Source organism: Ictidomys tridecemlineatus, chromosome 11 (genome assembly GCF_052094955.1).
Source record: "Ictidomys tridecemlineatus isolate mIctTri1 chromosome 11, mIctTri1.hap1, whole genome shotgun sequence".
Classification (NCBI taxonomy): domain Eukaryota; kingdom Metazoa; phylum Chordata; class Mammalia; order Rodentia; family Sciuridae; genus Ictidomys; species Ictidomys tridecemlineatus.
In genome coordinates this window covers 53,071,913-53,082,965 of record NC_135487.1, presented here as the reverse complement: position 1 = coordinate 53,082,965, position 11,053 = coordinate 53,071,913, and the positions used below count along the sequence as shown (strand labels likewise).

At 42.5% G+C, this 11,053-nt stretch overlaps 1 protein-coding gene across 1 annotated transcript; it reads right to left on the bottom strand.

Moving 5' to 3' along the window:
• Positions 1-555: 555 nt before the first annotated feature.
• On the bottom strand, positions 556-3,325 carry Gadd45a (growth arrest and DNA damage inducible alpha). The gene is made up of 4 exons (XM_005332362.4): positions 3,011-3,325; positions 2,463-2,564; positions 1,983-2,220; positions 556-897 (listed from the first exon to the last, which is right to left on the bottom strand). The coding sequence occupies exons 1-4, from the start codon at positions 3,052-3,054 to the stop codon at positions 784-786; spliced, it is 498 nt and encodes a 165-aa protein (XP_005332419.1). The 5' UTR covers positions 3,055-3,325; the 3' UTR covers positions 556-783.
• Positions 3,326-11,053: the final 7,728 nt, after the last annotated feature.

Below are 11,053 nucleotides of genomic sequence, written 5' to 3'. Positions count from 1 at the left end.
AGGATTGAACCCAAGGTCTGGTGCATGCTAAGCAAGTGGTCTACCACTGAGCTGCATCTCAGCTGGCAAGCTGAATATGTAACCATTTCTTTTTTCTAACCCCAACTCCAATTCTTCTTAAATTACATGTTTCCTGACCTAGTGTAGAGCAAGGCATCAGCAAATATCTGTTAATAAAGTCCAAGCTAACAAAAGACAGAAGAACACACTGAGAAATGATGCAATTATTCCACATCAGTTTATTGTAGGTATTGTTTCAAAAAATTTATAGCATAAATAACCTTTCATGTCATAAAATAACTTAGTACAATTATAATAAAACTTTTGAGAATTTAACATCTCATCAAAATACAATAAAATATGGTTTTAAAATATGATTAACCCTTTCAGTTTTTTTTTTTTAACTTGAGGGAGGGAATATAAACCAAAATACCCAAACTACTGCTGCACATTTAAACTTTAACAAAGCATATTTGGTTTATTTTAATGTAACTCAACCATCCTAAATTAATACATAGTTTTCCTTCCCACGTGGTTCTCTGTAATTTTTGTTCCTTTTGACTTTTATTTGTTTCAACACAGCTTGTTTCTTCATTTTCACCTCTTTCCATCTGCAAAGTCATCTATCTCTGGGCCCCCAGAACATGTAGTTGAACTCACTCAGCCCCTTGACATCAGTTTCTGTAATCCTTGCATCAGTGTAGGGAGTAACTGCTTGAGTAACTACAAAGGTATTTCAAAACTTCAGTGCAATTTGGTTTAGTTATTTTCATTCAGATGCCATCACCGTTCAGGGAGATTAATCACTGGAACCCACTGATCCATGTAGCGACTTTCTCGGCAGAAACAAATAAGTTGACTTAAGGCAGGATCCTTCCATTGTGATGAATGTGGATTCTAGGAACAAATTTAGAAAAATTAATTTCCCATAAAAATTATCAGCATTAGCTAATAATTACACTACTGGTGAAAGGAAGATACCTGAACATTCTATATTTTGGCTACATGACATGGAGCCAAGTTATATGCAGAAACAATATAAATTCTTCTAAGTAGTTGGGTTTCCTATAAAACGACTAAAAATATTATCTATCAAACTGTACTCTGCAAAGTCGAAACACATGAAACTCATAATGAGCCACAAATATATGTTTGCATATCTATTCAGTTTTGCATGAGAGGATCATTCACAGGGTTGCCTTCCCATACTTGTACCCTGGCTGAGCCTTCAGTGTAACCATTTTGAAAAGTATTTCCATGCTGTGTGTACAATGAGATGAGAGCTGCACACCAGCTAACTGGAATTGCCACCTGTTATCTTCCAAAAGATAATGAGTAGCACTTTTCAAAAGCAGCAAAATAACTGAGGCTGCACTTCCCTAGACCAGTCAAAAAGGAGAAAAATTCAGAAGACAGTCAAACCAGCACAATTACTTCTAAAATCATCTTGTCTACCCTCCAAAGGCTTTATGAGAGTGGGGAGGTGGGACTGCATTTAAAAATTGCAAGATTGCAAAGAAAAAAAAATTCCACTTGAGCCTCTTAATGTATTTCTAGGGAATTAATAAGGTCAGTCTCCTACACCATTTCTATTTTTAGCTTTGACTGGCAGAGAACGAAGCTGACTTCTTAATGAGGGGTGAGCCAGGAATTTATTTGGCTTTATCTAATCTGCCCTGCTAAAGGAATTAGTCACGCGAGGTAGTGCAGATGTAGGTAGGGAGTAGCCCGGCTGACTGCTGACTCACAGGGATCTCTTCCGCTGTTGGCACCAGCCAACGTGCTTAGACTTGTTCTGTACCCGAGAAAATCCTGATGATGAAACTAGTACCTCTCGGCTGAAAGTCCAACACACTTAGTGGGGCAAAGGCAGCCACGCTCTTAACCCCCACCCATACAGGTCTGCAGCCTATCACTCAGCCCGAGCTCGCTTCCTTTCAGGGTTCTAGCCCCAACTTGGTCGCAGTCTCCTACTTCCTTACCGTAACCAGCACGCAGTGCAGGTCCGGAGGCTGCGCTGCGCCCTCGCTTGCAGCTGGGCTCCCGTCGGTCTCCAGCAGCAGGAGCTCTGCCAGCCGGCCCGGGTTGCTGACGCGCAGGATGTTAATGTCGTTCTCACAGCAGAACGCCTGGATCAGAGTGAAGTGGATCTGCAGAGCCACATCCCTGTCGTCGTCCTCGTCTGCCGCCAGCAGGCACAGAACCACATTATCCGGGTCGCTGCAGGCAATGGGCAAAGCGGGTAAATGCTGAGGTTCCCCCGACCCGCATGGGCACCCGCAACCCCTGCCGGATCCCAGGATCACCTCCGGCCTGGGGCTACCAGCCCGGGGCAGGCAGCGCGCAGCAGATGCAAATCACAGAGGGGTGCTGCACGGTGAGGGGCATCCCGGAGGCGACCTCCACGGGATGGGGTGGGAAGGGGTCCCAAGAGGGGATAGCTAAGGCTCGCCCCCACTTACACGTTGAGCAGCTTCGCCGCCTCGTACACCCCGACTGTGATGGTACGCTGACTCAGGGCTTTGCTGAGCACTTCCTCCAGGGCATCGCCCACCTTGTCCATCCTATGGGTGAGCAAAAGTAAGGGGACCTGTGAGCCCTCGGGCCATAGCCGACCTCTCCCCCTGCACCAAGACCCTCTCTTCCGAGGGCCAGGGCATTCGGGCTTTCTGCAAACCCGGACTGCCCCGGCCGCATCACCCCTCATGACCCCTCTCACGCCCGGAGGCCGGGTGTCCCGTGAGAATCCCCGAGAGTGCCCCGTCACCCTCCCCGGGGGTCATGACTACAGCCTGTCTGCCGCGGAAGCCGCTTCTGACTTCGCAAGGCCCTGGCGGGGTGCTTTCCGTTGACGGGTGACCCTCGAGGATCCCCGAGGGAGCGAGGGCAGGAGGTGCCCTAGACAAACTTTTCCGCTTGCTCCCCTGCAAATCTCCCACAGCCCAGCTGCCCTGAAGCGCGCGGGGAGGGCGAGAGGACTAGGGCCGGAGAAGCCAGCAGGCGGACTTACCTTTCGGTCTTTTGCTCTCCAGCCGAGAATTCTTCCAAAGTCATATTGCAACTGCAAGTCCCTCACAGAGAGCGCGGCGTGCGGGCTGCTCCGGCCACCGTGGGCGCGCGGGCGCCAGCTCTCTGCACTCGCTCTCAGGCTTCCTGTAGCGCGCTCCGATCCGACGCAGTCCGACCGCCCCTCGCCCTCCCGGGCTCCTCCACCAGCGCCCGCCGCTGCTGCGCCGTGCTCCCTTCCCGCCCCGCTTGCTGGCTCGCCCCGTCGCTTGCGGGCCCTAGCCTAGAAGTGTACCACGACGCCTCTACCGCAGCTGCCTCACAGCCACTGGAGGACAAAGGCCCTGGCTCGCCGGAGTTATCCTGCCAATCCTCAGCCAACCACGTCCAGTCTCATTTGCATACGGTGCGGTCATTGGTCCATGCAAATTAGACTGCTTCGGCAATTTGACCCCTGTTCTTGGAGCCCAGCTGAGAGGAGCGGAAAAAGGCGGAGCTAAGAGGGAGGCGATCCGAGGGGACGCGGGCGGTGCAGAAACCGGGAAGGCGGGGTCCGGAGCTGGTTCTCTTATCCGGTTGGTGGGGGGCCATCTGGAGTGAGGGACGTTGCGGTGGCGGGAGGTGATTTCAGTTTCGGCTGCAGCAGCCTGCGGATTGTTTTTCTAGTTGGTGCACATTTAAAAATTATTGTTTCATATCTTTTGTTTTAAGAGGTTGTTATTAAAATCTATTCCCAGGGCGAATGCACCCAAGTCTAGTAATTATTAGTAAGCAAGTTATATTAAAAAAAAAAAAAAGTATGTCCAGACCTCCTGGGCAAAGGTTAGTTACCTCAGAAATTTTGTTTATATAAGTCTAGGCAAACCTGCTTATTAGTAGTAGTATTATTTCGGTGCCCTGATGGCTGGTTTGATTTATTTTTGGAAAGTTGCAAGGGTTGGAAGCTCAAAAAAGAAAAACCAACACGTTTGTGTTTAGTGATGGCAGGGAACCAAGTTGGAATCTTTTCTGCAGAAAGCAAAAAGGCTTCCCATCAGCAGTGTGTAGCTCTGGGAATCCCTGACCTAGCTTGTGTATCTGTGGGGAGCTGATGACCACCTGTGAGAATCTCAGCCTGACAACCTAATTTCACCTTTCTCAAAGTGCCTTTCCCACAGAAGGGTCCTTTGCATGCACAACAGCAGAGAGACAAATATCTGACACCCACACAACCAGCCACAATCTAAATTCAAAATGCTCTAGATATGCCCTGAGCTTTTTTTCATAAGACAAGTGAGTATGTCACTATCTTCCACAGAGTCTGTGATCTCACTGTGAATTATTGATGTCAGATGCTGAATCATGAAGCTGTGGCTATAGGACATTTTAGTCATATGCTAAAATTTCACCTTTGAGATAATGGCAACCTGTAGGTGGAAAGCAGACCTTTATAACTGCAAGCAGGAGTTACATGTTTCTTAAAAACAAACTTTAATGTACAGATTTCACTGAATAGTTCAAAACTCCCTTCCTTTGTTTTATGACTTTATGCAATACATGCAAAAACATTTCATAAACCTACTGGAGTTACTCAAGTGGTGAGAATGCCTCCGATATGCTTGCATTCAAAACAGTGCTTACATTATAAGGGTCTCTGCACTGTTACAGGTCACAGAGTAAATTTTGCAAAGGTACATGGGAATTTTGTGACCCTATGTTTTTATCATTCTAGAAAAAATATTCTCCAGCTCCTTTGATCTTATTTACTATAAATGAAAAGTAATAGATTGGTTTTCTGGTTCACTTATTTTAGCTGCCACTTTGCACAATTTCTAAAAAGGAACAATATTTAAGTAAAGGAGTGGTCATCATCAGTGCTTGATTCACCCATGGGTGCTGTGTATTTTGTATCCATGCTTTAAATCCTTATATGAGATGTCTTTGTTAAAGAGCTCCTCAACATTGGGACATAGTTTAGTGATGGAATGTTTTCCTAGCATCTGTTGAGTTCCTGGGTTCAATTGTCAGCATTGCAAAACAAAAAACAAAACAACAAAAAAATCTTCAACATGGAAATTTAGGTAGGTATTGAAACATTTTCAGTTTTGCAGATAAAACCTGAATTACACAATCTGGCCTGAGTCAACATCTGGAGATTATTGAAATGTGTTCTATGGAACTCCAAGGGTCTATCCAGTACCCATTTCTTAGAGGTTCTTTAGAAGGAAGTATGACTGCAAGATGACATGAGTTTCTTTTCTTTTCTTGCTTTTTTTTTTTTTTTTCCCCCAGTACTGGGAGTTGGACCCAGGGGCACTCTACTACAGAGTTATACCCTAGCCCTTTTAACTGATCATACTTTATTTTTTAAAATTATGATTAATTGATTAATTTATTTGGTGGTACTGGGATTGAACCCAGGGGAACTGGGCTACATCCCTAGCCCCTAGCCCCGAATTTTTTGAGATAGTTTCTCACTAAGTTGCCCAGGCTGGCCTCAAACTTATGATCCACCTCTCAGCCTCCAAAGTCACTGGGATTATAGGCATGTAACACCACAGCAGGCCCATGTGAGTCTCTTGACAGCAAGGACTGACTTATCAGTTGGGTGTCCTTAGCAACTAGCACATTTCCTGCATTTAGCAAAGACACATTTGTTTATTGGGTTGAATAGAATCTGAAAGTTGAGAGATCTCAGAATCCTACAGCCCTGTGAATTGAGTGAATTCTAATATTCCACCTTAAACATTAGTTCAAAAATACTTTTTGATGTCCTATTATATACCAAGAACTGTACAATTCCTGTTTTTTGCCTGTAAAGAGCTTAGAATCTAATTCGTATGGCCATGCTTGAACTGAATTTTGGGACAAAGTAGGATCCACTGTCATCAGCTAGCTATGCTGAAAGTCCCATGACTTTAGTCATCTGAATGGAAGCTGTGGGACAGTAGAACTCATGTATTGTTTACACCAATTCAAATGAAAATACAGTCCTAACAGTGCCCCCAAAGTCACTATATGCAGTAAAAATGTGTGATAAAATGGCAGGAATATAATTTTAGCCTCTGCATGCTATATTTTGCCACATGGGAAAGTTATTTGTTCAAGTGTTGTGGAGTTTTCTCTGTGAGATAATCTTAGTCTCCCAGTATTCAAAAATATTCATTTGTCATACTTGTGACTCGGATATGTTATATTATTTTACCTCACTGCTAAGTTTACCCAGAATATTTCATCTGTGATTCTCCCAAATTGGCCTCATGGGTGGAAGTAGGAACTGCATTTAGCTACACAAATTGCAGTTATATATTAGAGTGGTCATAGATCATTTATGTTATTAGTCCTGGGAGGAGTTGGTGTTTAGTGATAAATCAGAAATTTCTCTAAATCAGTATAATAGCTAGATAGGTAGATAAATAGAGCTTTATAATCAGTATAACTCCAATAAGTCATTTTAAAAACTATTCCAGGTAGCTCCAGGTGCTACAAGTACACAGGCCTATAGTAACATTGTACTTAGTCCTTTTAAGAATGCCAAATGGCTATATTTGGAACTCATATGGAAATATGTAACTCATATGGGAATTGTTAAATCTGTGGGTGTGGTGCAGTAGGCCTCTCAGGAGTCTGAGGCACAAGCATCACAAGTTCAAGGCCAGCCTCGGCAACTTAGTGAGACCCTGTCTCAAAATAAAAAGGGCTTGGGATGTGGCTAAGTGGTAGGGTGCTCCTGAGTTCAATCCCCAGTGCCCCCCAACACACACACCAAAACAACTTATTTTAGCACTGCTACCTACTTTTCATATTAAAAATATTTTTGTATGTTCTTCACTCTTATCATATATACATTTTACTACTGGTTCTATAATAGAGAATTAATGTTTCTTTTTCTCAAAGAGTACTGAATTCTTTAACATCAAAATAAATGTTTGTTATATCAGTATTAGATCATTTTTCACATTAAAGGATAAGATCAAGTGGAGTGTGATGGCACATCTGTAAACACTACTAGTATTAGGGAGATTGAGGCAAGAGAATTAAAAGTTCCAGGCCAGCATGGGAAACATAGTGAGATCACGTAGCAGAACAAAATAGAAAAAGGGCTGGAGATGTATCTCAGTGGTAGAATACTTTAGCATAGGACAGGCCCTGGATTTAATCCCCAGTACCATGGGGGGGGGGGCGGGGAAGAGGGGAGGAGAAAGATAAGATCACTAGAATAGTTTTTTGATTTTTTGCAATTCTGAGGATTGAATCCAGGAACTCATCTATGCTGAAGTATTCTACCACTGAGATACATCTCCAGCCCTTTTTCTATGTTATTTTGAGATGGATCTCACTAAAATGTTCAGGCTGGCCTCAAACTTGTGATCCTCCTGCCTCGGTCTCCCGAGTTATTGGGATTACAGTTGTGTGCCACTACCTCTGACTGACAGATGGATTTACCACCTTTCAGGAATTATATTTCATTGATAAATTATAAGGTTGCTGATTTCTTGATATTGTTGTTTTATCTATTTGTTTGTATTGATCTGGTGATGTGATTTTCTCAAAGCAGGCCTGTGAATGTCTCTCAGTGTTACCCAAAGAGGATTATTCAAACAATATTACTGCTACCCAAAAAAATGTGCCCTTTTTTTTTAGGGTCAATACTTCCCTTTGAATTTAACATGAAGGTTTAGGTTCTTAGACCTTCACTGTGGTAGGCAAAATTCTAATATGACCTTGATGATCTCCAGTGCCTTGTATTACACTCTGCATAATCCACCCTGTCTTCTCTTGCTTTCACAACAGAATGTGGCAGTGGTGCTGGGCTACCCATGATCATACTGCATTTCGTTGCAAAGGTGAAAGGACTTTGTAGGTGTGATTAGGGTCCCTAATCAGTTGACTCTCATTTAAAGAAAGGGACATTACTCTAGACAGGCCTGACTTTCTACAGGTGAGGCCTTCAGAAAAGAACTAGTCCTTCTCTGAAGAGACTGGATCCATTTCTCCACTGTTGGCTTGAAAGAAGCAAATACAGCTTGTGCAAGGAAATGAAATTTTCTAACAACTCAAAGAAACTTAGGAACAGATCCTTCCCTAGTCAAGCCTTCAGATGGTAATGCAGCCTGGCCAATATGGGTTTTTAGCCTTCTGAGATCCCTAGAAAAGAATCCAGCTAAGCCATGCCCAGACTTCTGATGGACAGAAATTGTGAGATAACAAATACATGTTACTTTAAGCTACCATGTTACGGCAAGTTGTCACCTATTGTTAAAAACTAATATATTACCCCTAGTGCCATCTTTTTGTGTGTGAAATCTTTACCGTAAGGAAATTCTCTTTGACTATTAAGAGTCGCTGGTAGTGGACTCATGGTGTCATTTGGAACTTTGGGTCAGTATCTTGTGCTGCCACCAGGCATTTGCATTTCACCAGCCACACAGGGCCCAGCCAGTGGTGGTGTTAGATGAGGAGGATTTCTTTAAGAGTTCTTTATCCTGTCTCACCATCTCCCAGCTGGAAAGTGTGCATCAGAAGGCTTCCATCACAGGAGGAATGTTCTGAAAGTCTTTGCTGCATAGATTAATTACTGGTGAGAAAAGCAGGTGGTCTGAGTCGGTATTCAGCCATTGGTTTTGTTCCTGCACCTTGCTTGACTAGGTTTCTGAGTTTACGATCTTTGAAATAGAGGTGGTGATTCTAGGTGATTCTACTTACTCATCAATTTCCTTGCAAAGTTTTCTTTTCCTTTTTTTTTTTTTTTTTTTTTTTATTTAGTGGTACTGGGGATTGAACCCAGGGGTGCTCTACCACTGAACTACTACATATTCAGTCCTTTTTATTTTGAGACAGGATCTCATGAAGTTGCCCAGGCTGGCCTCAAACTTGTGATCCTCCTGTCTCAGCCTGCTTAGTAGCTGGGATTATAGGCACATACCACTGTGCCCTGCTTTTGCAAAGTTTCCTTCTTCCTAACCTCTTAACAGCTCAGTCCTTGGACTTCTTCTCTATATCCTCACTCACTCTCTTGGTGACTTCTTCTGATCTCATGTCCTTAAATATTTATATGCTGATGACTCCCAAATGTATTTCCAACCAGGTCAGTCATCTCTTCTGAACCTCAGAGCTTACTCATGGTCTTTGTGTGAGTGTACAATAAGCATCTCCAACTTAAAATGACAAAAGATGTCTTCTTTATTGTCCTAAATCTTCCTTATTGCCCTACTATAGGTCAATTGTAACTTCATTCTTCCCCTTGTTTGGCCTCAAACCTGTGTATTATTATGTTTTTTTAAAAGTTGGTTCTTTTTTTAGTTATACAGAACATTAGGATTCATTTTGACACAATTATACAAGCATGGAATATAATTTGCTTTAATTCCGTCCCCAGTATTTTCCCTTTCCCTTCCCTCCTATTCCCTTCCTTCTACTCTACTGATCGTTCTGCTATTTACTTTTAGGGTTTTTGTTTTGTTAGTGTCTTGTGGATATAAACATGATGGTGAGATTCACTGTGGTGTATTCATATATGTACATAGGAAAGTTAGGTCAGATTCCTTCCACTGTTCTTACCTTATCCCATCCCTTCTCCCTTCCCCTCAGTCTTCTTCTAGATAGTTAGTCCACTGATCTTCTATTATAATGGAATCTACCCCTCTTTTTCCTCTCTATTCCCCCATTATTTTGGACTAGCTTCTGAATATCAGAGAAAACATTCAACCTTTACCTTTCTGAGTCTAGCTTGCTTCACTTAGCATGATAGTCTCCAGTTCCGTCTATTCACTAGCAAATGACATAATTTTATTCTTCCTTCTGGCTAATACTCCATGGTGTATATATACCATGAAGTGAATATTTTCTTTATTCATTCATCTATTGTTGGTTCCATAGCTTGGATATTGTGAATTGTGCTGCTGTAAACATTGATGCAACTGTATCCCTATGGGATGCTGAATTTAGAGCTTTTGGATATATACTGTGGAATGGGGTAGCTGGATCATATGGTGGTTCCATTCCTAGTTTTTTGAGAAATCTCCACACTGCTTTCCTGAGTGGTTTTACTACCTTGCAGTTCCACCAACAATCAAACCTAGGTGTTCTTCTTGACTCTTTTCTCTTGCAACCCACATCCAGCCCATCAGTAAATCCTATTGGCTTTACTTCAAAATGTAAAATCATTCAACCTTTTCTCACCACCATCATGTTCCACCTGGATGAATGTAACAACTGGTTTCTCTGCTTTTGTCCTTTGTCCCTTCACCTCTAGCTGCTAAAGTGACAGCAACTCTTTTCACTCACTCGGTAAAATCCAAAGTCCTTCCTGTAGTGTAAAACACCCTGTAAAATCTGTTTCTTGTGATGAAACTGTTCTAATATTGATAGTGGTGATAATTGTACAACTTTCTGAATATAGTAAAAACCCATCAAATAGTACATTTAAAGTGAAATGTATTTTGTAAATAGATAGATATATATAAATCTGATTCCTACCCAGATGAGTTATCTTTTACTGCCCTATGCTCATAAATAAGATAGGGTGTACAATGGACTCCAATTAAGATTTTTTTTTCAAATTTGAAGACCACTCCATGAAATCTATAGAAACATTCCAAACATTCCAGCCAAGCCTTTGTCCCAGAGCAGGGGGTGGTAGTGGGGTAGGGAGATGGGGAATGGAAGTAGGGGTGCACCCGAATGGAGTTTACAGGAAAATTTAAACTCAAGGGTTAATAGGGCACAACCAATTAGAAGGTCTCGGGCCAAACCAATAGCATTAATACTTTTCCAAGACTCGATTAGCATAGATTTTGACCAATAGTGTTGGTACTTTTCCAAGACCTGATTAGCATAGATATTGATCAGTGCCCCTACCCAGTAGTTATATAAGCTCCTGGACTAGTACATTTAAGTGGCAACCTGCTATCCGGTCCCCTCTTGCCTTGCCAGAGTTCTATCTTTTTTCTTCTCACTTAAATAAATCCTATTCATTTCACTTTTGCCTTTGGTTATTATCTATGGCTTTTATTCTTCAAATTTGCAAGACAAGAACCCAGAAAGAAATTGGCAGTGAGCTGCTGTG

Coding starts and splice junctions, on each gene's coding strand:
- Gadd45a (XM_005332362.4), bottom strand. CDS start 3,054: ATGACTTTGGAAGAATTCTCGGCTGGAGAGCAAAAGACCGAAAG. Junction 2,565..3,010: donor GGAGAGCAAAAGACCGAAAG/GTAAGTCCGCCT, acceptor GCTCACCCATAG/GATGGACAAGGTGGGCGATG. Junction 2,221..2,462: donor GCGGCGAAGCTGCTCAACGT/GTAAGTGGGGGC, acceptor CATTGCCTGCAG/CGACCCGGATAATGTGGTTC.